The sequence below is a fragment of the Sander vitreus genome, chromosome 17, assembly GCF_031162955.1.
Source record: "Sander vitreus isolate 19-12246 chromosome 17, sanVit1, whole genome shotgun sequence".
In the NCBI taxonomy this organism is placed as follows: domain Eukaryota; kingdom Metazoa; phylum Chordata; class Actinopteri; order Perciformes; family Percidae; genus Sander; species Sander vitreus.
Genome location: NC_135871.1, coordinates 842,717 through 869,808, shown reverse-complemented (window position 1 = coordinate 869,808; position 27,092 = coordinate 842,717). Strand labels below are relative to the sequence as shown.

The following is a 27,092-nucleotide window of genomic DNA, read 5'->3' as shown; positions in this document are numbered from 1 at the left end:
TAGCATATTTTGATTTATGTGACCTTAAACAGTATGAAAGAGAACAAAAAAATAAACTTTTCTCACACACACACACACACACACACACAGACTCCCACCAGCTGTAGCTGCAGCTCTTGTCTAAAACCTATCCCAGACACCTCTAATTGGCCGGTATTTATCCAGGAGCCCAGGAGAGCAGAGTGCACGCAGGGCTGTTTTCACATGGGATTAACCCAGGTCCAAATCCCAACACACTTCACAGAGAAAACCTCAACACTCTTACTGCATCATCTGGCAAAGATTGGCCCCCACCGGCCTGTTTACCCAATCTGACCGCTCTGTTTCTGAGCTGCTGGTCTTCTTGCAGGGAATACACACATTATTCTAAAAACAAATGACATGAGCACCTTTAGCACAAATACCATGACAGCATGGAGCAACCTGCATTTTACATAGCATCACTTTGGTGTCCTAAAACAAAGACTCCTGAAAATGACACATACATATTTGAAGGTGAAAAACTGATTGGGATTTTTTTTTTATTCCTGAATGTCCCAAAAATCTGAAACTATTTTAAAAAAAAAAAAAAAATATATATATATATATAATAAAGAAAAATTAAATAAATAAATAAATATATACACACATATATATATATATATATATATATATATATATATATATATATATATATATATATTTATTTATTTATTTATTTATTTAATTTTTCTGCCCTCAGAAAACATATTCCTGTGTCTCATAGCTTAGAGACTGTTTCTATTTGGGGAGAGGGGTATTCGTGTACAGCTCATGGCATCATCACCCCCTTAAAATATGATGTCAGAAAAGACTCATGTTTTCTTTAACTCTCCTATTCTGCAAATGTCGATACATTTATTTAATTATTGTCCTTTAAGCATCTCTTTCAATTAAACACCACACTCAAAACTGTAGTGATTTGGACATCATTTTGTAAATTTTGTCATACTCAAAACACAGTTAGATTAGTTTGGAACATTAGTTGGAACATAGCTGTGGGAACTTTGGTTTATGAGGTAATAGTACCACCCACAACAACAGCATTGTGTAAGATACATACTGATCATTGCTTACTCAAAGAAATCATTTTAAACACGTGTGAACATAAAAAAAGCTAAATGTAACACTTTACAGTAATGTATTGTAAGTTTTACACATTTATTTTAATCGGTGTGCCATATTGAATGATTTTAATACATGATAAATCAGTCAGCATTCTTTAGTGGTGATGCTTTTAAAAGCACAATATGATATCACATACTGCATAGGTAGGCATCATGAAGCAAGACAAATGAAGTCAGCACTTTAAACAAGACATTGGTAGCAGGGATCTGCTTAAACAGAGGTTTCAGCATGGTTCAGTGATAAAACAGGAGCCACTGATACATTTACCAGCTCTTTAATGCCATCTATTGGACATATTCAAAATGTCCAAAAACTGAAGAGAAACAAATGACTGTTGTAATACATCCACACAGGAACACTTTACTTAAGTCCCCCTATTAGCATTCATAAGAACTATGACACCATGTAATATATGCTTTATTACACATTATAATATAGTTTCAAGCACTTATGAGTGTGTATATTTGTTAACTGTGAATCTCCCTGTGAACACCCATACTCTAAATAGCTTTCTAAACAGATAATGCATGACGATATAGTAAAACACAGGTGTCACAATATTAATAAATGCTTAAAAATGCACTTATATCTACTTATAATTCCATTATAGTGCGTTACAAAGCATTTAATAAATGTTTATGTGCTGCTTACACTGTAAAAAACCCTTCTCAAAATCTAGTTTGTGTCGCCCCCACTTTCAAATTCGTTTGATATTGTATTTATTATATTATTATTATTTAATTCTCTGTGATCTGCCCCTATTTTAAACAATAAAGAAAGTAAGACATTGTTTTCTTATACATAGTTTAGTACTATTTTTTTCTGGCATAATTTATCATTAATAATAATTTAATTTATAATTTATACTCTTTATTGATCGCCAATGGGGAAATTACAATTTACACTTTGTTGTTATTACACACTACACACAGGCCTGAAATACACACACACACACACACACACACACACACACATGCTCAGGTCCTTTTACATGCACTAATAGAGAGATGCCAGAGTGAGTGGGCTCCGGGAAAGTAGAAAGGCAGGAAATGAGATTCAAATAAAAAACAATGTTTGGCCACCAGACCTTCTGTTGTGTGCCCCCCCCACTTCTCAAACCAAAGTTACACCCTTGCCCAGACCCGTCATCATTACAAACTCATGCTGTGTCGACAAACACTGACCAAATATACTGTTCCTGTTCAAAACTTTTGCCATCATCTCCAGGCTTTTAAAGACGAGTAGGGAAACTGACCAACACATACATAATAATAGATCCATACTTGGCGTCTGTGTATTGATACAGTATTGCCACGGAAAATATCCCGATACTATGCTGCATGGATTTTTCAGCCCACCCCTAGTAATTAGAGGGGGAGTTATTGTCCAAACAGAAGTCTATGAAAACGTTTCTACATGTTGTAAATAGTTTGGTTGCTACACCCACACCTTTTCTCTTCTCTATATATGTGGTTACCTGTTAAATGATTAGTCAGTCAGATGTGTACTGTGTGGTTGTGTCTGTCTGAGTGGGGGGTGATGTATAGTTTTGGAGAGCTAGGGATTTTTTTTCTCTGCTCATTTTTTTTTTTTTCTGTTGATAGTATGAACAAATTATTTTAAAAAGAGTTAAAAAAATGTTATGGTGCTACACAATTCAGTCACTGTTTTCCATACCCACATGTAGTTACTATGTGTATTTATAAATTACCTCCCAAACATGAATGTTTCTTAGGTAAAATGTAGCTAAACTAATCTCCACCTGAGAAGGTGAATCAGATCTGAATGTACCGTCTGTATATCCAAACTCTGACACGTCTTTCCTTGTTTTCACAGTGCTGATATCAGCTGGTTCACTGCGAGGCCAACTGTGTGCTCTGTATACCTAAGCTGTGTTGATCACTAAGATTATTCCTGCAGACTTTGAATTCTGGACTGCACATGAAGGCATCAAGTAGGCACAAACGTTAACTATTAAATGACCTTTTCTTGACCTGTTAAATGTCTGTTTTTCACCTGTGTGTTTCCCACTCTTACGTGGGCAAAAAGGCATCTGGCTGGGGTATTTAAAGTATAGTGCAGAGTTGGTTCACTACCTTCTTGTCTGGCCTCAAGGTAAGGACACAACATGATCCTGTTTCCGTCTTTGTTTCACTTCTCCACAATCAGACATTCTCATGGGACTTTATGTTCACAGATGTCACACATTTGGAGTCTGCTCTACTTCCTTATTGGCACAGCATATGGTAAGTTGACTTTAGTTTCTGGATTCAGTTTTACTGAAATGGCAAAATAACTTTGTAGCAAATTTCCAGCCTAGAAAGCTTGAAAACATGATGAATCCTTTTGGACTTCCCGTTGCCGATGTGCAATGTTTGCAACCTTTATTTAAGGTTCACCTTACAATCTTCGTTCCCAGGATCTTTTCCTTCCGTCTGTTCCAAAGGTTAGAACTGAACTGGGGAAAAAGGCTGCTCCCTCTACATGGAACAAGTTACAGAAAACCATGAAACTTAACAAGCTGCTCTCATTGGTCGCTTCTAAGAGGATGTTGATTGACTTGGAGGAAGCCACATCTGGCTGTAGATGTTTTGCCTGATGTGTTTAGGATTGTGGTCGACTTTGGGGGGAATAATCAATACTGGCCAGTGCAACCCCCCTTAAATATCTTATCCTAATGAATGAAAAATACTAACCGTTTAAAAAAAACATCCTGGAACAGGTGTGATGATTTGACTATGCGGAAAGTTTTAAACAATACATAAATGAAGACATTAGCACCATACATTGACGCAGAAAAATTCACAATTTCAAAAAAAATGGGGGGGGGGGGGTTAGAATTTGTTCCCAATGATGAAACAAACTGCCACGCAAGATAGTTGGAGATCTCAACCCCCCCAATGTTGAACCCAAAGTTACGGCCTGTGGTTGCCTTGAGTCTTTTCCTGGTTAAATAAAAGGTAAAATAAAAAATGAAATAAAAGTTCAGCTAGAAAGCTTCAAAACTTAATTGAAATAATATTTTTTAACAGAGATATCAAAACTGGGAGAGTGATGGTGGTGTTCTCCATGTCCACAGCGGCTGAGGTCTGTTTTAATGAGCTGGGCTGCTTTAACGACCTGCCTCCCTGGGGGGGCACGGATCAGAGACCAGTCTCCGTACTGCCCTGGCATCCCGACCAGATCGGCACCCGCTTCCTCCTCTTCACCCAGAAGAACCGCTACTACCAGGCAAGAGAAGGCTTTATTTGAGTTGGCTTGGTTACAGATAACAAGGAGCTGTTGTGTGTCCACTGTGGGGATCAACTAAAACAGCCATCGTTAGTCTATATCCACGACATTCTACTTCCGGGATTGCTCCGGTGTCGCAGGAAATTCTACCGAGAGCATGTCCCTTTGCAGATGTCCGTCCCCTTCCTCTTTGTGTTGGTGTTCTAACCTCTGGTGGATTTGTGAGGACTATGGTTAACTGCTCCTCAGATCTCTGCAGGGTAAATCCAGACAGCTAGCTAGACTATCTGTCCAATCGGAGTTTTCTGTTGCACGACTAAAACTACTTTTGAACGTACACATGTTCCACCAAAACAAGTTCCTTCCTGAGACTATTTAGCAGAGGCACCCTGATTGGTTTAAAGACATGCCAATAAACCAGAGCAAGTTTTTCTCCCATGACGTGTGAATGATGTGTGGACTAGCCAGACCTTCCTCCGCAGCGCCTTGGAGGAAGGTCTGGCATTGTGAGACTAAGCGATTGTCAACTGGTGGCCACATACTGTCACGGTTTGTCAGGAAAGGCTTGGACCCAAATGCAGTTAAGAGGTAATTTACTAACAAAGAGTCTTACAAAGTCCTCAGGAAGGTAGCCAGGCAGGAACAAATGGAAAAAAACAGAATCCACAACAGGAAAGCTCAGCACGGTACACAAAAACAGAATCCACAACAGCACAGCAACAGAATAAAATGATTCTACAAAAGACAAGGGAGACACAGAGACTAAATACAAGAGGTAACGAGGACTAACAAGGGACAGGTGATACAACAGGTGAAACAAATAAGACAATCACAAGGGCGGGAAACTAAAGACAGGAAGTAAACTAGACAAGACAAGGGAGACAAGACACCGAAGACTACAAAATAAAACATGAAACAGAAAACAGAAAATCACAATCATGACACATACGGCCCGATAAGCTTCCAGTCCGGCCCGCAGAATAGTAAAGAATTCAGAAAATGTGAAGAGGAAAAATGTGTTCTATGTTGTGGCAACAGGCCTTTCTTCCTGCAAACATTTTCCATCAATCAGAACACTCTTTTTTTTTCTTCTTTTGGGCATTTTTAGGCCTTTATTTGATAGAACAGCTTATATGTGAAAGGGGAGAGAGCGGGGGGAATGACCTGCAGCAAAGGGCCGCAGGTCGGAGTCAAACCCTGGCCCACATTTTCTAGATAATTAGCCTATCTAGTTATCATGATGGATGTATCATGTTTTTTAAGATTCTGTTCACAGAGATACAAGTAAATAAATATGGTATGTGAAAATATCAAACAATTACAGTGTCGGCTTCAAAACATTTCGCCTCTTGGAAAAATGTAGTTGATGATGACCCCTGAACTAAAACGTTCAAGTCTATCTTAAAACAATACTCACATTGAAATAGCTATAAGTGGATGAAATGTCTCCTCTTGTTTCGTAGCGATGTCAACGTAATTAATGGGGGACTAAATCCTTTCAGAGCACAGATACATTCTTACATTCAGATGGAGTCAACATGATTCGTCAGCAGTCAGACCAATCAAGTGGGTTTCACCCACTATTACAATTCCCTCTTTGTGCTTCAACAAACAGTGTGTAACACAAAGAGGGACTCTGGTTCTAAAAAAAACTTTGGAAGTTTGCTTGTCTAACTCAGACTGCTGAAGCCTCAAATCAACTCTAGAACTTTTTTTGGTTCGAACTGTGGCTGTGGATTTTGTCACTTTCGATGAGATTGCTTTAAGAATGGATCTCTTTGTGGACAATAAGAACAATTACAGCAACCAATAATGCTTTTAATGTACATACGGGCATGTGAGTCTTGTGTTAAGACAGACTTGTAAACCTATCCTTTAAGCTTCAGTATATTCATCTTTGTTTTTGAAACTGTCAGGAGATCAAGACTGACCAAACCATCCATGCATCAAACTACGGCGGGAAGAGAAAGACTCGATTCATCATTCCTGGTTATTTGAAAAAAGGCGATGAGGACTGGCCACAGGAGATGTGTAAGGTAAGAAGGCACACATTGAAAAACTCCTTCATGGATGTTCTTTGACAGATGTGAAGAACACACAATGACAGTTTGATTAAGAGGCTTCCTAAAAGAATTAGCTGTGGGTGTGTTACTGACAATGTGATGACAATTGCCCATCATTTTAGTTTTCCCTGTCACTATTAGATCATTCAATTGAACTGGCATTGTAAATTACTTCTCAAGACTCACTTATGTTCCCTTCCTTCAATTAAATAATTGGCTGATGCGTTTGCTCTTTTGTTAATGTTATCTATTGTTCATTCTATTGTTCTCTTGGGTTTGTTACTGTCCTGCCTGTTTCAGGTTTCATCCTAAATGCTTTTATTGTAAAGCACCTTATAACTTTAATTTTGAAAGTGCTATATGAATAACTCTGTACTCATTTACTTGAGGTACTATAGACTGATTAACTGTGACATTGTGCTATCCCCAAATCCCTTTCCGGGTAGACAGATGACAGTTGATTTGATGTGTAAAATCTGAAAACTAGTTTATTTCTGTTCAACTGTGACATTTAAAGATATATAGTTCAACACGGAGGCCCGACCTATCTGACGTCACTGCTGTGCTTATTTTCTGTACTGTGTTGCTTTGCTAGCGTCTTTTAACCAAAATCTAGCGTAAGGAACAGCAACATCTCACTGCTCATCTCAATTAGCTCTCCACGCTAACGTTAGAGAAAGTGTTGACCTATGAAAGCATTAAACATGCATCTTAGATGTAGTAGATCCAGTTGTTCCTCGTGCCCATTTGCTCAGCGCAATGTAATGTAAAATGATATGTACAGGACGCAGGAGTTTTCTAGCCCGAAGTTATTGGAACCGTTCTCACTCCCAACTCATAGAATGCTGACGCTTGGTGGGTCAGTGTCTCTAAGCGTCAGATACCGACGCAAAAATCCCCCTTCAGCGTCTGTATGGAACGCACCGGGCAGAGCAGCAGCTTGCCCGCGGCGCTGTAAGATCACGTAGTATTAAGAGTTAGTAGTAGTACGAAACACCTAAAATCCGCATAAGAAGGTTGGTTTGGGGGGTGGATGGGTCAAACAACACAGGACTTTCACCCAGGAGACCGGGGTTCATGTCCCATTCTTGTGCTGCATGCCAGTTAAATGCATGTCCCAACCCAGAGCGTCAAAAAGTGACGCCAAGAGTCTCAACGAAGTGTGTCTAAATATGACACTAAAGGAGACTTTTGCGTCAATAACAAACGCCAAAGGCACCTGACCAAGCGTCACTTTTTGACATGATGGGAGTGAGAATGTGTTGGATTGGGTCTACAGGTAAGTAAGAAAATACGCTTTTGGAAATTGGGTGAAATAACCATTTAATTCTAAATTTCATACAATTAGTGTTGACTACCGTGTTGCTGTTTCCAGGTTATGCTGAAGTCGCAGAATGTGAACTGCATTGCTGTGGAGTGGAAGAAAGGTGTGACGACTCAGTATGTCCAGGCAGCCAATAACGCCAGGGTGCTGGCGGCCCAGGTGGCATTCATGATCACATTCCTCAAGGTAAATACAGCACCTCATTAACTGTCACTCGAATACTGCAGGTATGCCTATACTATGAGTAGTCCTTCTCAAAGAGAGTCATTTTGGGGGAATATGCTTTGTTGCTGTCTGATTCCCAGTGGTGGGAGAAGTATTCAGATCCTTTACTTCAGTAAAAGTACTAATAACACACTGTAAAAATACTCTGTCACAAGTAAAAGTACTGCATTAAAAAATGTTACATAAGTAAAAGTCTGTAAGTATCATCAGGAAAATGTAGTTAAGTTATTAAAAATAAAGAAAGATTTTAGAAATCCATTGTAGTGTGTGTAAAGGACCAACCAGTTGTGTGTTTAATGGTCTGATCATCTCAGCTGGACATGTAGCCGTTATATTGTTGGCTGGTTTACTTTAGAATAAAACATCAGATTTTATAAACTACATGTGTTTTGCGTGCAGGAATCTTAATGTGTAAAGTAACTAGTAACTAAAGCTGTAACAGATGAATGTAGTGGAGTAACTAAAGTAACTAGTAACTAAAGCTGTAACAGATGAATGTAGTGGAGTAAAAAGTACAATATTTCTCTCTGAAATGTAGCGGAGTAGAAGTAGAAAGTGGCATGAAAAGAAAAGACTCAAGTAAAGTACAAGTACCTCAACATTTGGACAGAAGTACAGTACTGAAGTAAATGTACTTAGTTACATTACACCACTGCTGATTACTAGAACAGAGATACAGTCGATATGTTTTTTTCTCCTTTTGCTATGCTAGCAGTTTCCATAGTAGTTTCAACCTGCTTCCAGTCTTTGTCCCCAGCTAGGCTAAACATCCTGGACCTATGTCTCTAGTGGACAAAGTCAGCTGTAACTGATACCTATGTTCCACCTGACTCCAAGTAAGACAGCATACATGAATTTCCCCCTAACTGTGTCCTATATAGGTGTATTCCAGCGTTTTCATATCACTGCCTCCAGTGAGTCGTATTACACAACACGGGGGGGAAGGGCTGAGTCAGACACAACTGGGAGCTGGGAGGATATTCTCACGTACACACTGTGGTTGAAGGACATACTGTTTGTTTGTACGATAGCGTGGTAGATACAGAAGGTTTGAATGTAACATGTTGCATTACACAGGCCAACTTCAAACAAACGAGTGATGAATTCCATATTGTCGGACACAGCCTTGGAGCTCACGCTGCAGGAGATGCTGGCAACAGGACGGCTGGCCTCGCACGCATCACAGGTACACCTGCTACTACTCATGTCATGCTATGTCCTGCTACACCCTGTAACGCCCTGCAGTGCCCTGCTACGCCATAAACTACTACAACAACTACTATTTCTAGTCATTGTTCCATTATCTTTATTATGACTATTATTGCCACTGTTCATCACACCCCCAACCGGCACCGTCAGACACCGCCTACCAAGAGCCTGGGTCTGTCCCAGGTTTCTTCCTAAAAGGGAGTTTTTCCTCGCCATTGTCGCACTAAATGCTTGCTCTTGGGAGAATTACTGGAATTGTTGGGTCTTTTTATTATATATATATATATATAAATTATAGAGTGTGGTCTAGACCTACTCTATCTGTAAAGTGTCTCGAGATAACTCTGGTTATGATTATGATGTTATGATGATACTATAAATAAAATTTAATTTAATTGAATAATCTGTAAGGCAGTCCCTGTGGAGCAAGGGTGGCCAGTGCCCCCGTTATATCAAGCCTTGACCCCCTTCTGGCCCCTCTAACTGTGGCAAATATTTTCATATATCTTTCATAAGAGGGGATATTATTCATGTGCAGTGATAGATAAAATGTAGGTTAACACTGAATGAGTATTCTTGTGTTCATTGATATATGTGTATTGGTATGTAAAACATGTGCTTAATATATTTGGTACCCCTAATCACATGTGGCCCAGCTAAGTTTCTACAATTCTGTGTGTCCCTGTACATGTTTGATTATTTCATAACAATGTTTTTAGAAATGAGCTACAGTAATAGGATCAGAAGGTGATCTGTGATTTAACACCATTCTCTCGCTGCTCAGGACTAGACCCGACTGAACCTTACTTCCAGGACACTGTTGCCTCTGTACGCCTGGACACCAGCGATGCCGCCTTTGTGGATGTCATTCACACTGATGGACTTCCTTTCAAGTCCAAACTAGGTACATGTCACTGTTGATCCCAATGACTGAGATCAAAGTGGGCAGTACTTGCTCAAACAATGCATTCTCACTCCCATCATGTCAAAGTGACGCTTGGTCAGGTGCCTTTTGCGTTTGTTATTGACACAAAAAAATCAATCATCAATCAGAGTCATATTTAGACGCACTTGGTTGGAACTCTTGGCTTTTCTTATTGACGCTCTGGGTCAGGAAGTACGTTTACCTGACATGAGGCACAAGAACGGGACAGTTAGGTTTAGAAAAAGATGGTGGGTGGGGTTACAAAATGTAGGTTTCAGTGACACGCGGGACAAGAAAGGGAAAGTCCTGTGTTGTAGCTTTTAATACTACATCATCTCACAGCGCCGCTGCTGCTCTGCCCGGTGCGTTCCATACAGACATTAAAGGGTGATTTTTGCGTTGGTATGTGACGCTGAGAGACACTGATTAAGCGTCAGGATTTTACTATTTGGGAGAGAGACTGGGTTGGCTCAAATTGTCTTCACTTCTTTCTAAAACTCTAGTCCAAATGTATGAACTTGGGTCCTGTTTTGAATGATTTTGTGGTGGGTGGGTAGGTGGGTGAATAGGGCTGGGGGGAGGAATATTGTGTTATGTGTGTATATCTGTGTGTGTGTGTGTGTGTGTGTGTGTGTGTGTGTGTGTGTGTGTGTGTGTGTCTGTGTGTGTGTGTTTGGTGGTGGTTGGGAGTGGTCTGGGTAGATTTTGTATGATGCACTTTGTGCTACATTTACATGTATGAAAAGTGATATATAATTGAGGTCTAATTGATTGATTGACAATGCTTACAGAAAAAATATATTCAGTGCTCTTCAAAAAAATGTCAGTTTTAATTTCCCATCTGTATGCTATTTTTAAAAGTTGGATAATACAGTTGAATATAAGGGGAATGAAGCTTATCACCTTTATCAGATGTTTTAAAAAATCATTTGTCTCTGTACAAAAAGTGGTTTCTGTTTCCCTCCTCTCAGGTCTGGGCATGTCTCAATCTGTGGGCCACATTGACTTCTACCCCAACGGGGGAGAGCTGATGCCCGGCTGCTCCGCCAACAAAGGCCATCCCTCTGACCTGGACGCCATCTGGGAGGGTCAGATACATCCACACATCGACACATTTTAATATACAAAATGGAAATGCAATATTAACAATGATGATTTTAGTATAGTCACATTTATTCTGCCACCCAAACAAGGACTGCAGTCCCTGACTTGTTGTGTCTAGTGCTTATGGTTCAATAAACCTGCTGTCAGAATTCTGACTATTATTGAACCATGTATCATATCCATGTGGTCTAAGTGAGAAAGGGGAACTTAGAGCAGCGTTTTGAAGAGTTGACTGACTTGAAGAGGTTTGAACTGAAATGATCACTTGAATGTTTGTATTGATGAGTTTATTTAACTCATCAAAGTAAGTCTCTCAAGCACTGCAGATTGCCTAGCATGCATTGTTTGAGAGTCTAAACTCTCCTCCTGTTTTTTACACACACACACGAGATGGAAATTTGCTGTGCTTTAAAAGAATTGATTCTGTGATTCAAACTCACATCATAGCTCAGCTGGTTTTACGTTTTTACAACTCATGAGATGACTTTGAATTGATTATTTAACTTGAGTTCAGTGTGTTTGTGTGTGTGTGTGTGTGTGTGTGTGTGTGTGTGTGCTGTGTACTGTATATATATATATATATAGCTCAGTGGTTAACATCACTGTGAGACCAGGGTTTGAATCCCGGTCATGGGGCAGCCGATACCAAGGGCCAAGGTGGAGCTAGAGAAGACGTGGAAAGTGAAGGCAGCAGTGGTTCCAGGGGTAGTCAGATGACTCGGGGCTGTAACCCCCAAACTGGGACAGTGCCTCCAGCAAATTCCAGGAACAGCTAAGATACTGCGCAGAACCCTCAGGCTCCCAGGCCTCTGGTAGAGGACCCGATAAGGATCTGCATTATTATTTTAGAGGATGCACTTTGAGGTACTGTTAAACTGTTTTGAATTATACAAAGAGGTGTTTCTGTTAAAATATAAAACAATAGAATTACAATTCACAATCTCCATCCTCCAAAATGAGCATACAGTGGAATCATCACCCCTCTAGAAAACAACCTTAGATCATTCATGAAGGAAGGATTTACTGCAGGTTTTTATTGGAGTCTAATATTGTGGTATTAGACTGCAAAGTGACCTTTGATATACGTTTTTGATATACTCTACACACCACACTTCCAGTCTTCTCAAGTCTAAAGGCTTTGTCACAGGCACCCCTCCTATACATAACACAATGACTCATACGTCCTAAGTTTTCAACCATGCAACTTACAATGCAGACGCCCTGTGGAATATTGGAGTTGTCCCAATGGAAAAATCGTAAAGAAACCCCAGGCAGGAGTTATTCCCGCTGGACCTATCTGAGCAAATATTTTCTAATATGGATGACGACGGCCTTCTTTTGAAATGTGCCGCTGAGTAGCGAGGCTCAAGTAGCAGCATTGGTGCCATGCCTGGGTCGTGGGGGGGGGGAGGGGGTGTTGGCACAGCTACATCTGCCACTTTTGATCCTATAGATAAGAGAGGGAGAGTCAGAGCCAGGGCTGCATAGCTGGAGGTCTTGGAGCGCCTGATGTTTGCCCTGTTCTGGAACAGAAAACAACAGAGGCTGTGACCTCTTTCTCCGTCTGTCTCTCCCTGACACTGACTACGGTTACTACACATAATATTCATTTTTTTGCCCTTATTCCGAAAAAGACAATATTCTTCTAAGCTGTTAACGTGACTAATGAAAGTGAGTATTCCACTAATATTCCCGTTTACATGTAGCTGTGCAAAATAAGTTTTTTTCTAAGTTTTCCAGTGGTGGAGGACTTGTTGGACCGTGTGAACACTTTTTCATTCCTTCAGCCAGCTTCTAGAAAAGGTCGGCGTAGCGATGTGTGCTGACTTTCAATAGTGTAACTTCTTCCTAAACTTATTTTGATTTCATTCAAAATTGTAGGAGGACATTTCAATACATTTCAATGTTATTCTCTATCTCAGTTGACGGCTTCTCAGTCTCCTAAACACCCAGGTGTTTCTCGTGCTCAGCCATAATGACTCTGGTCAGACGGTCATGAGTTCCTACTCAGCTATCTGAAATACAAGACTCCAATCTACTTTCACATCTCTTCACTGAGTCATCCTTACCTTGCCCTCTTTTAACGCCATGTCCCTCTCACTTCTTCTCCTCTTCCCTGTCATCACCTGTTCCTTTTGCCAGGTACCAAGAAGTTTGATGCCTGCAACCATGCCCGAGCCTACAAGTACTACAGCGAGAGCATTTTTAATCGCCAAGGCTTTGTATCATACCCCTGCTCTAACAAGGACAGTTTTGCTGCTGTAAGTCTTTGTTTTTAACTAAGAGTTTTAAAGTTCCACTAGTGCCTGTCCAAGTGGTTATTTCTTTGCAAGCTTTAAATAATTAAAGACATTAGTTAATTGTGCATTCTACAGACTTAGATATCTTGTTTGGTTGGTGCAAGTCTTTTTAAATAACTGAATGAGTTGACCTGGAAGCATTTAGATTATGGCCATATTATTTTCATTATCTAAATATGTGCATTTTAAGACATTTGGTGAGCAATGGGATGGGAGAAAAAAAAAAAATATATATAAATACATTATGTTGACGTTCACAAAACTTTCAAACAAGGTTGGGGGGAAGGGCACGTAGGCCTCAGGAAGTGTACGTATACCATTTCATAACATTGGTGCGCCTTGTAATGCGTCATTTTTTGTTATAGAGCATCTTTAGGCCTATACGAATGCATCAAATTGAAAGTTGATGTTTTGTACAGTATGTAAACTCTTTATCTGCTTAGTACAGTAAATTGTAGGCAAACTCCTTCCTTCTAAAATGTAGTGTAGAGGTATACAAATACTTCAATAAAGCACAAGTACTTGTGCAGTATTTGAGTTCATGTGGCCTACATACTGCAGCTCATGACATGTTTCTTCAAAGGCAAGAAAATGTTGTTAGGGAAGGCAAAAGGACATAATGTTTTGACTTTTTAGAGCTAGCCTTAGTGCCTGCCTGGTCAGACCAAAAAGTGTCACAGCGAAATCCATCCGTGTGTCCTTGTGAAATAGGTGGTGCTGGAACCACGGTGACTTAGGTAGTGACTACATGAAGGGCTACTTGGAGAGCTACTGTGGCTGGGAAGCTAACCAGTAACATGCTGTTTAGCTGGTTACATGCTAGGAGTAGCAGTCACAAAAGCAAGCCAAGCTAGCTTGCCTGCTAACTGTCTCGGTTAGCCAGCTCCTGTCTTGTTACTGAGGTCAAACCATACCACATCCTACTCCAACAGAACAGGGTTATATCAAATTGGATGGTGCAACACAGCTAATATTAAAGCTTCCAATTTGGACTCTCCGGTTCGAAGGTCAGCACTGTCAAGATGGTTTGCATGTCATAGTTCACCAAAGTTGAACTCTATGTGAAAGATCTGCACTAAGAGAATCCAGATTCCACTGAAATTATTGATTATTATGTGTGCTACTATAAATGCTGGTGTAAACAGACATTTAGTGAGAAGCGTAGAGTTTTGCAACCAGTCACCATACAAAACTCCTGAAATTAATTTGGGTCAATGGATTCAAACGGAAGTTAGTGAATAACATTTGTCATAATAACTATTGTCTCTGTTACAGTTGCATAAATAGTTGTATACAGTTAGCTGGATTTGTACATAAAAATAGTGTCTCGAACAGCTCAAATGATCCCAGCATAGCTTCTGGTGGTACGGGCCACAGATGAGGGATCTGGGAGGCATCTTATGTCCTCAATTTAAAAAGTGACTCAGAAGGAGAAGGGGCCCATATCTCCATCATCCCAGCATATGTATGGGACTGCCACCTGTTGCTGTATGACACTGATATGGCTGTGAACCATTTATTTGGTTTTAGAAGTTGATTCGGCAAAATTGGATTTTTGTTGCAGCTGATGGGGCGATGTAAATGGGCTTCCCTCATGTCTTCCATGGGGAGGGCTTGTATCTGCAGCTGTTGGTGTTAATGACAGTTTATCCCTGCTTTGTACACATGTCCCGATCAAAGGAGGCCGGGGGAGCGCCGGGCATGACCTCATATGACTATGTCCCTGTTGAGAGATGACAGCACCTCCTTGTCGTTCACCTCGTAAACGCTGTCTGGTGTTATTCCTGTGGCCATAGCTTACAGCCACAAAGTCAGCCTGTTCCCACACAGTAACTTATTGCAAAACCAGTGCCATTCACCACCTTCATATTTATAAGGTGACAATCTGCAACATTTTAAAGACGTATAGGGGGAAAAATCTTTTTGTGTTGTCACTTTTCCCTGACTATTCATTGACAGACAAAGACTCACACACTCCATCACAGGGTGAGCTCATTTTTCACACCTCACCATGTCCTTGTCTCCACAGGGAAAGTGTTTCCCATGTGGAGACGACACATGTCCTCTGATGGGCTACTATGCTGACAGGGTCACTGTGACTGATGGTATTTCAGAGACAAAGTACTTCCTGAACACGGGCAGTTCAGAGCCCTTTGGCCGTAAGTACCCTGCCCTTCCTTGTAAGTGTGACTTACTTACTTACACATAGGTTGTAAGAACTCAAAGAACTGCTGAAACATTTTCATATGATTACTGTCCAGAGAAAATTGGTGTCTCCAGTTTTTGTGTTTTTCATACTTTCAGCTCAGTAGACGATAGATAGATAGATAGATAGATAGATAGATAGATAGATAGATAGATAGATAGATAGATAGATAGATAGATAGTCTTTTCTTAATAAAATCTACAACCACTTAAATAGTATTTATAACGATGTAAGTAAAACCTATGTTTGTACAAGTTGTACTTAGTGCAGTATTGTGATGTACAGGAGTCTTATCCAACACTCAGTGATGAAGTGTTAAAAAGTTGTATTGCCTGTGGTAGGAATGATTTCTTGTAGTGGTCCGTGCGACACCGAAGCTGATAGGGCCTCTTGGAGAAAGTCCTCAGCATTGGACCAGTGTGGGGTGGAGAAGGTGGTCGGGGTTATCCATGATAGATAACCTCCTCTCCACCACAGCTTCAAATGTCTCCTGTTAATAACCTAGCCAGCCTTCCTGATCAGTTTGTTTGTGTCGCTGGCTCCGATGCTGCTGCCCCAGCAGATGGCGGAGGAGAAGAGCACTGGCCACAACATGCAAGGATAACATGAAAAATTGTCTATGGGCTGGTGCTATTTTCCACTCCAGTAAGCTTATTATATCCTATTAGATCGAATTTGGGCAGAGTCTTGTCAAGAGTTTTGTCAATGATGGAGTAGTCTGACAGGATCTAGACTGTTGGGATAAAGACTGCCATTGGCCACCTATTTCATTCATTCTCCTCCCGTTCCACTATCTCCACTATTTGCCGTCATTGCATCCGGGGATAGACAATTGTGATTAATTTAAAGAATAAAAAACAAGCCAGTGCATTCCCCCCTACCCCCCCCATCCCAGAATGTTAAGTCGAGCAGCCAGACTTTTTTCCACTGCTGACACAGCGCTGTGGAGATAGGCCTGGCACTGCCAGACTAATGATGGACGACAAGGCTGTGGCTATTTCCTGGAACGTACCAGTGCAGACATAAGCAGAAGTAACTTAAGTATCAGCAAAAAATAGTTTGATAATTTTTTGCCAGCAATATGAAGTTGATTTCCAAGTTATTTACTCCAACCACAATATGTATATAGCAGGTAGACTAAATATCTTCTCCCTGTGCTCTTTGATTCTCCCCACCCATGGAAAATGATACATGTATCAAGATGTTATGACATTATGCCGAAGCTATGGTGAAATAATGCAATTGCCTACTATTTCTTTCCATTTCTAGGTTACAGCTACAAAGTGAAGGTAACCCTAGATGGTCCCAGCTGGCCTAACCCAGGCTTTATGTATGTGGCACTCGTTGGAAACAATGACAGCACCAAGGAGTACACACTTCATAGGTAAGGACATTATAACAAAGTTGGGTCTTTGTAAAGAATAGAGTGTGGTCTGGACCTACTTTATCTGTAAAGTGTCCTGAGATAACTCCTGTCGTGATTTGACACTATAAATAAATTGAATTCTGTGGAACACACCAAGGGGTTTTATGTGTCATCACTGACTGGGGTAAAGTTGCTGAGGTGGACCTGCCTCTTTTGTCGAGGGGTTAACGCTTCTCTTAGGGTGTTATTTATTTATTAATTGGTAACACATTTCTTGGTAATGAGTTTAGTTTTTTAGAACTGTTCATGCAGTTTTCTTTATCGACATGCAGCTCAGAACATTAGTTAACCTAACTTTCCAAATGCACTGATGCAACCAAAACACCTGATACACATCTCAGAATCAACTCTTGTACCAGAACATGGACAACATGTCTCTCCCAACAGAAACACTTTGTCACTCATTACACAATGACTTTATATAATGATGGCTTGTGCTACCTATAACAGTATATACCACAGAAGTTAATTTAGAAATTCTCCAATATGCGTCAATAGACTTTTGCATAGAGTAATGCATGCACACAATGATGCACACAATGATTCAAGTAATGTAAGGCAATTCAAATGGCATTCAAGACTGGCAACGGCAAGCTCCGGACGGAGCCACAGTGCCTCTGCAAAATAGTCTCAGGAAGGAACTTGTTTTGGTGGAACATGTGTACGTTCAAAAGTAGTTTTAGTCGTGCAACAGAAAACTCAGATTGGACAGATAGTCTAGCTAGCTGTCTGGATTTACCCTGCAGAGATCTGAGGAGCAGTTAACCATAGTCCTCACAAATCCACCAGAGGTTAGAACGTCAACACAGAGACAGAGGAAGGGGACGGACATCTGATGGAATTTCTGGTGGCACCTAAACAATTATGAAGTGAAACATCGTCGATATAGACTATTTGAGATCCCACCCATGGACTGGGAGCCTTTTGCCTCATGAACCGAGGGCTGACAGCCCTAAGATGGCATTGGCAATGGAATGTGGGGGAGGGAGCAGCTGATTGACAAAGTGCTCTGTACAATGGCTTGCTTCTTGCGTTCACATAAAACAGAATAATGTATTAAATAGGATGTATTTAGAGATTTGATTTTGTTGAGACAGTTTACCTCAAAATTAAAATACATATGTTTCCTCTTGCCTGTAGTGCTAACTGTCAATCTAGATTGTTTTAGCGTTGCCCAGTGTTTTCCTTCTACCGAACTACACCCACCATCCGTATATAAGAAAATAGTTCCTATATTTAACTGCAGTAACTGGGTCATGGTTTCTGGAAAGAGACATTTCTGAGGTTTTCAAATCTGATTTTGTGCCATGTCTCTACGGCCGATCTCCAACACTGGGCCACTCACACCAAACTCTAGCTTGAGCAACTGGTGAACTGTTCCTTTAAAATCAACTTTGAACATCCCCGAAGTGAAAAATTCCAAATCCAGTTCAGCACCTTGCATTTTGCCTTTTGGCCTTTTGTTCACATGGATCAAATTTCACAGTAAAGAGTGATACACAAACCAGATGAAACCAATAAAAAAAGCATATATATTATGACACAGACATTTGATCTGCTGGAGTGGTTGACCACAAAGGGAAAAGTAGTTGTATTGTTTCTGTATAGTATGGGTATGTAGTAACTGCATTGAAAGTGCAATGCCTTTAATACTTTTGTTAAATGAAGTATTCTATTATTGCAACATATTGAAATAGTGAACAACACATTGCACTGTCAAAGCCATCCAAGGACAAAGTTTTTTTTAAAAGTGTGTTTTTATTGGGATCTATTGTGATTGTGTCCAGGGGTACAATGAAGCCTGGACAGACCTATGAAGTGCTGATTGACGCCGAGGTGGACATCGGTGATGCTACAGAGGTGAAGTTTCGGTGGAACAACCACATCCTTAACCCGTTGAGACCCAAGTACGGTGCATCCAAGGTGGAGCTGCAGAGAGGAAAAGACAACAAGATGTAAGTTAGATTTTTCTGTAAACAATAGTTCAATAAATAAATAGGTTTTACTTTTAGTTATATTAGCTGATTTTTTGAGATAGCCACGCCCCTTCATTTGTATATAACAAGTGGTAATAATTAGAGAGGGAAATAAATGAATGTGACATATTATATATGAAATAAAAGTCCCCCAAAATAAATAAAAGTAAAACCTATTTATTTATTTATTTAACTATATTGAGTGCATTTATTTATATATTTATATATGTATTGCCTCTTTTTTTGATTTATTTATTTACTTTAGGATGTATTTCATAGGCATATTTATTTATTAATGTATAAATTCATTCAATTAATATTGAATGAAATGGCATTCCATAGCAGACAGCAGTGTGAAAGGTGAGTGAGAGAGTTAGAGAGAGGAGTGCCGGAGTATTTGTTTTACAGCTCAACAGAAGTCATTGTCTGTGTCTTACACCATGTCCAGTCTTTTTTAAAGTACTTGAAAGCAAAACTTGAGTACAAATACTATAATAATAATCTTACCAGAAAATGACTTTGGTAGAAGTTAAAGTCACCTTTTAGAATATCACTTAAAAGTCACATAAAAGTATTAAAGCTATAGTGTGTAGTTTCTGTCTCCCCCATGAGGAGTTGTACGTAATGACAACAACACTGACGGAGTGTTTGAAAAACACTTCTGATAAAGCATGTGACTTATCCAAGTTTGCTTTGGGTGTGGCCACAAGGATATTTGCTTTCAGAGGCCTCTCGAAGGTTTGTCATTGAATAGATAAGACAATTGATGTGGTTGAAATGCATCCTATGTAGACACAGTATAACAAATTAAGTCAATTTGATTTATATAGTGCAACAGAAGGTGTCTCATGACACTTTTCATATAGAGTAGATCTAGACCACACCCTTTAATTTATAGAAACCCAACAATTCAACCATTAGCAAGCAGTGGTGACGGCAGAGAGAGAGAAGTCTATTAGAAACACTGACGGAGCGTCCACATGATACAAGCCTTCTGTGATCGCGAACCACCCCCACCCCTCCTCCACCCAGTTGCTAGTAACCAAGGAGGACACGGAGGATTAAAAAACATGATGGACTCTTCAGAAGAGGTCATTATCTTCTAAAGTCTCCTGACGCCACAATCTTCTGAACATAGTCACACTGAGAAATCCAGAGAGAGTTGTGTGGAGCTCATAGTCTTAATTAGCTTTGTAGCAACTCATTTGGCGATGGCTTGAATGGAACGGACGTTCATTATTATTAAAAAGTAACGCACTAAAGCTTTAAAGTATGTGATATTTACTGTACTTCTCTGATATTAAATGACCTTAATTATTAGTAGTAAAAGTAAAAGTAAGAAAAAACTTTGATTAAGAGCTTCATGGCCAAAGGCTTGTAACGTTATCTTCATCACCACTGTCGTCGGGGTGTTCATCGTCTGTTACCATGGCGGCAGAGCCTGCAGCAGGTGTTTCCATGACACTACCAGTCATTATGCTTCCTCCTCTTCTTCTTTAGTTTTGGCCTATGGTTGTTGTTTTTTTTGCCGCTTGGCAACAAACGGGCATTACGTTACCAACTAGAATGGAGCGTGCTTTAACTTGCAATCTAGGAGCAATGATTGCCAAACCTGCTTTTTTCCAGTCTAACAAATTTCTTCTGATTTTATTTTGTAGTAACGAGTAACGAAGATGCTGAGGGGAAATGTAGTGGAGGAAAAGTATAGATTTTATTTAGGAAATGTAGTGGAGTAAAAGTTTCAGAAAGTACAGATACGTGAATAATCTATTTCAGTAGAGTACTTTGTTACATTACAACACTGAACATGTCATCAGTACAACATCAAGTGCAGTTCTCCTAAAATTACGAAAGGTCATGAAGTACCAAGGTGATAAAACATGGTTCAGTATGTTGTTTTGGGTGGTAAAGTTGGGTTTTCAGGACCACAAACAGAACATGGTTGATGTAAATGTAGACATTTATAAGAACTGAAGAACAGAGCTGGGCTGGATTTCAGTTGTCAAACTGGAGCAATTCCCTGTACTACTGTGCTAGAGTACATGGCATGGACTATCTTTAGCCACTAGAGGGCAGCAAGAGACTGGCAGTAGTGCTCTCTATGGTGAGGGGCTGGGGGGGGGGTGATGGTGAAGTAGAGTACATCCTGGAGATTTCTCCTTATGGTTTTTACTTTCATATCATTACAATGCATCCATCAAAAGAAATACTAATACAGTGATGGGGGAAAGAATTAGCGTGTGCTGGATGGAAACTGTATATAACTGTAAGAAAACAACTTTAGTTCCAGAGTAATTTATTATTTTTGGAATTATTTGTGTTAATTTGGCTTGTCAGCCCACACAGATTTCAAACAGTCATATTAGGGCGTATTCCTCAGTGATAATCTAAGTGAGTTCTAGAAGACTGTGCTGTTAAACTTCCTCGTATACAGTAGAATAAAATTGATACATTAAGGAAAATATGAATTCACGTTGTCTTCTATAATGTCTCACTCAGTCGCTTTCTCTTTTTTTCTCCCTTTCTTCTTTCACAGTGTCTTCTTCTGCGGAATAGAGAAGGTGGTGGAGAATGCGATCCAGCATGTGCTTCCATGCTAAGCGTAACCAGCCACAATCACACATTACTCAGGGTTATTTAGGGTTTTTCAATAAAGGTTTAGCATTCAAACCTCTTCAGCCCTCTGATTCAGTCTGTTGTGCTGGATGTAATAGCGTTACATGAAGATCAGACAGTGAAGGGAGCATAATGAAAGGTCACAGGACTTAAAGAAAGAGATTAGAAAGGAAAGGTGGTGCTGATGAATTTATGGAAACCTGAACTAGCTTTCCTACAGCATGTTTGTACTGACCTGAGAGATTAGGAATTATGAAAGAAGGAAACATTTAAAGCCGCAAGTTGTGGCCTTGATGCAAAACATATACTGTATATGAAGTAAAAGAAATATAGTCATGCCTTCCCTTCATGAGAATCAGCATCTGGCAACAAAAGGGACACAAGTCAACTGGCAAACACCAGTTTCATTTGCACTTTAGTAGATACTGTATCAAAAAAAAGGCTGCCTACCTTTTTATTGTAAAGATATACATGACCATGCTGAGATGCAAAATGAGTGCAAAATGCAAACAGCCACAAAGAGACACAACATCACCACAAAGAGACTCAAAACCACAACAAAGACACGTAAAACTACCACAATGAGATGCAAAATACCAAAAAAAGACACAAAACCCCGCACAGAGATGCACTACGACAACATATACACATACCAAAGGACTACAAAGAAATGCAAAAGACCACAAAGAGATGCAAAACGAATACAAAGAGATGCAAAAGGACTACAAAGAGACATACAAGATCACAGAGACTCAAAACTACCACAATGAGATGCAAAATGGCTGCAATGATGCAGAACAGCCTCAAAGAGACACAACATCACAGCAAAGAGACTTAAAACCACCACCAAGATAAGTACAACTACCACATTAGATGCAAAACATCACACAGATGCCAAATGACTACAAAGAAATGCAAAAGACAACAAAGAGATGCCAAACTACCTGGAAGAGGCGCAAAATGATCACAAAGGAAAGCATAACTACCATAAAGAGACTCAAAACTAGCACAATGAGATGCAAAATTAAAGCCATGACATTTTGTCTCTTTCAGTCTGGGAGTCTTGCTCCTATGTAGGGGGGGGGGGGCATTGTCTCATATTCAGTTACTGCCCACACAGCAAGTCCCTGCAAAGCCATGTTCAGGCAAAGTAGGAATTAGACACAAAACAGAGACTTATAATGTATAATATCTTCTACTGATTTACTTATGTTTGCGTTTTAATGTGCAAACAGTGTCAATATTAAAACAATGTGTGAGCTGGGATGAAATCCGTGAGTGCATCTTAAAGTGTAAGCTTCCCATCTCCATTCAGTTCACATAAAACCATCCCTGACAACTTCATTGCTATTTATAGTCCTCCATTACTTCACTGTTATTACTGTCACATTAACAGGCTCAACAAGAGCAGCAGTACGAGGGGTACTTCAACTTTCCAACTGTTAGCGTACCTTGTCTTTCTCTCTCTTCACAAAACTAACTGTTCCTCACTGCCACGGCCTGTCAGGACAAGGAGAGAGTAAATATTACCCTTATTAATGTTGAAAGACATCAGGCTCCATTTGTGCAAACACAAATCAACAGTAAATTACATGGTGCGATCACTGCTTTCTCCTGCTCATTGGGAAACAGAATGGTCCCAGACAAAATCTTGTCTAATGTGTCACATATATCTGTAATTCCAAAAGACCTCTACATGTACGTGTGTGTGTGTGTGCGCGCGCGCAAGGCACTTATTAATCTGTCCATGGCCTTTTGCTGGTTTATGAAGTGCTGATTGTGTGCAATTGTTTCGGCTTCATTTATTTGAACACACACCCCGTAATCACGCTCGCAAATATACAGCTTTAAAAAGGCGAGCTGCCATTTTCATCACGGCACTAACAAAGTGCATTTGAAATCGCTCTGACTTCCCCTGAGCTGAGCCATCAGTGCTCACACAATACCAATCAGAAGAAAAAACTCAACTTCAAAGCTTCAAGCTTGACTACATTAATAATATTAATAAAACAGCAAATTGAATGTGTGGGCTAAGAGGTGGGGGGAGAAAGTGTCTTGAAATCCTCTAAAGACATCCGTCTTTGTCTCTGACTCGTTTCTCTTTTTATTATTGGCTCATTGAAAGTGAAGGCTAATGACAAAATAGCGGGATAATTCCTGTAATTATGTGTGTTTGTCAAAAGAAATTTGCGAATGACAGCGCTTCTTTCTCTGATCTTTAAGCCAGTAGCTCCGGGGGTGGCATTGTTACTAACAAAGCATTTATAGACAGGTCATGAATTAGTGAGGTATAGATGTAGGTGGCAAGAGAGAAATAGCTCCCCTGGGGAAAGCTTGCACAACAAATTTAACCCCTGGCCGTTAGCTATATTGTATTGTTGTCAAGAACAATTCTGCATGAACACAGAGGCAAATAGTTCATATGCATGTTGAGGCAAAAGCAGGGAATTAATGGCCATAATAACAAGGACACAAGTAACACAAATGTTACATTATGTTATAATATAAAAGACATACTGAAAGGAGCAGAGAGAAACAGTAAACTGCCAAAGGGTTTTGAGGATTTCAATTGTTCAGCATCTTCCTGAAGCTGTGAAATGAAGAAAGGTTAAGTCTATTTGTCCTCCACAGTAAAACTATTTTGAATACCACAATACTTTTTGACCTTCAGAATAAATTGATTCAGTTGTAATTTTAGAGCTACAAAGGCATGTATTCTAGTGAGCAGGAGGGAGGTTGAATAGAGGCTGATGGTTCAGCCAGGGTTTAGTTTTAGGGTTCTGCACTCATATTCAACCATTTCAGTATATAACTCAAGAGATGCTCAGTTTGTGATTCCATAAATTCTTTTTTGAGAGTTTGAGTAACCCAAATGATTGTAGCCATGTCTTCTGTGTTTGGTCAGTAACGGTGACTCACGCCAGCTACCCAGGTTCAATCTATGTCCATCCATCCATCCATCTTCATCCATCATTGGCCTCCGATTTAGAGGTGCTGATCCTCATCCCAGCCGCTTCACACTCGGCTGCGAACCGATCCAGTGAGTGCTGAAGGTCACAGGCCGATGATGCCATCAGGACCACATCATCTGCAAAAAGCAGCGATGAGATTCCCAGCCCACCGAACTGCAACCCCTCTCCACCCCGACTACGCCTCGATATCCTGCCCATAAATACTACAAACAGGATTGGTGACAAAGCGCAGCCCTGGCGGAGGCCAACTCTCACCTGAAACGAGTCCGACTTACTGCCGAGAACCCGGACACAGCTCTCGCTTTGGTCGTACAGCGATTGGATGGCCCTGAGAAGGGATCCCCCTCACCCCGTACTCCCGCAGCACCTCCCACAGTATCTCCCGGGGCACCCGGTCATACGCCTTCTCCAGATCCACAAAACACATGTAGACTGGTTGGGCATACTCCCAGGCTCCCTCCAGAATCCTTGCGAGAGTAAAGATCTGGTCCGTTGTTCCACGACCAGGACGGAATCCGCATTGTTCCTCTTCAACCTGAGATTCGACTATCGACCGAACCCTCCTTTCCAGCACCTTGGAGTAGACTTTACCGGGAGGCTGAGAGTGTGATACCCCTGTAGTGGCACACACCCTCTGGTCCCCCCTTTTTTAAAAAGGGGAACCACCACCCCGGGTCTGCCACTCCTTAGGCACCGTCCCAGACTTCCACGCAATGTTGAAGAGGCGTGTCAACCAAGACAACCCCTCCACACCCAGAGCTTTAAGCATTTCTGGACGGATCTCATCAATTCCTGGGGGCTTTGCCACTGTGGAGTTGTTTAACTACCTCAGCAACCTCCACCAGGAAATTGATGCCAATCCCCCCTCATCCTCCAGCTCTGCCTCTACCATAGAGGGCGTATTAGTCGGTTAGGAGTTCCTCAAAGTGCTCCTTCCACCGCCCTATTACCTCCTCAGTTGAGGTCAACAGCGTCCCATCCTTACTGTACACAGCTTGGATGGTTCCCGCTTCCCCCCTCCTGAGGTGGCGAACGGTTTTCAGAAGTACCTTGGTGCCGACCGAAAGTCCTTCTCCATGTCTTCTCGAACTTCTCCCACACACGCTGCTTTGCCTCTTTCACGGCAGAGGCTGCAGCCCTTCGGGCCCTTCGGTACCTTGCAACTGCCTCCGGAGTCGTCTGGGATAACATATCCCGGAAAGACTCCTTCTTCAATCGGACGGCTTCCCTGACCACCGGTGTCCACCACGGTGTTCGTGGGTTACCGCCCCTTGAGGCACCCTAAGACCCTAAGACCACAGCTCCTCACCGCAGCTTCAGCAATGGAAACTTTGAACATTGTCCACTCGGGTTCAATGCCCCCCAGCCTCCACAGGGATGCACGAAAAGCTCCGCCCGGAGGTGTGAGTTGAAAGTCTGTCGGACAGGGGCCTCCTCAGACGTTCCCAATTTACCCGCACTACCCGTTTGGGCTTACCAGGTCTGTCCAGAGTCTTCCCCCACCCCTGACCCAACTCACCACCAGATGGTGATCGGTTGACAGCTCCGCCCCTCTCTTCACCCGAGTGTCCAAAACATATGGCCTCAGATCAGATGAAACGATTATAAAATCGATCATTGACCTTTGGCCTAGGGTGCTCTGGTACCAAGTACACTTATGAGCATCCTATGTTCGAACATGGTGTTCGTTATAGACAATCCATGACTAGCACAGAAGTCCAACAACAAACAACCACTCTGGTTTAGATCAGGAGAGCCGTTCCTCCCAATCACGCCTCTCCATGTGTCTCCATCATTACCCACGTGCGCGTTGAAGTCCCCCAGCAGAACTATGGAGTCCCCGACTGGAGCCCCCATGCAGGACTCCACTCAAGGTCTCCAAGAAGGCCGAATACTCTGAACTCTTGTTTGGTGCATATGCACAAACAACAGTCAAGTTTTCCCCCCCCACAACCCGCAGGCGTAGGGGAGGCGACCCTCTCGTCCACCGGGTTAAACTCCAACGTAGCGGCGCTCAGCCGGGGGCTTGTGAGTATCCCCACACCCGCCCGGCGCCTCACACCCTGGGCAACTCCGGAGAAGAAAAGAGTCCAACCCCTATCCAGGAGTATGGTTCCAGAACCAAGACTGTGCGTAGAGGTAAGCCCCACCAGATCTAACCGGTAGCGCTCCACCTCCCGCACAAGTTCCGGCTCCTTCCCCCCACAGAGAGTGACATTCCACGTCCCCAGAGCCAGCCTCTGCTGCCCGGGTCTGGTCCGTCGAGGCCCCTGACCTTCACTGCCACCCATGTGGCAGCGCACCCGACCCCAGCGGTTCCTCCCACAGGTGGTGGGCCCATGGGATGGAGGGATGTCCGCCACGTAGCT

General features: G+C 41.4%; 1 protein-coding gene across 1 annotated transcript; it reads left to right on the top strand.

The window, feature by feature from the left end:
* Window positions 1-3,343: 3,343 nt before the first annotated feature.
* Window positions 3,344-21,792, top strand: LOC144532395 (inactive pancreatic lipase-related protein 1-like). Its single transcript, XM_078273113.1, has 12 exons — window positions 3,344-3,392; window positions 4,226-4,377; window positions 6,294-6,413; window positions 7,816-7,950; window positions 9,067-9,175; window positions 9,983-10,102; window positions 11,095-11,211; window positions 13,370-13,488; window positions 15,557-15,686; window positions 17,003-17,117; window positions 18,947-19,114; window positions 21,672-21,792. Exons 1-12 carry the CDS (start codon window positions 3,344-3,346, stop codon window positions 21,733-21,735), a joined length of 1,398 nt encoding a protein of 465 aa, XP_078129239.1. The 3' UTR covers window positions 21,736-21,792.
* Window positions 21,793-27,092: the final 5,300 nt, after the last annotated feature.

What these genes read in the sequence shown, in the direction of transcription:
- LOC144532395 (XM_078273113.1), top strand. Translation starts at nt 3,344, where the DNA reads ATGTCACACATTTGGAGTCTGCTCTACTTCCTTATTGGCACAGCATAT. An exon ending in AGAAGAACCGCTACTACCAG is followed by an intron (nt 4,378 to 6,293) that starts GCAAGAGAAGGC and finishes TGAAACTGTCAG; the next exon opens with GAGATCAAGACTGACCAAAC. An exon ending in AAGGAGTACACACTTCATAG is followed by an intron (nt 17,118 to 18,946) that starts GTAAGGACATTA and finishes GATTGTGTCCAG; the next exon opens with GGGTACAATGAAGCCTGGAC.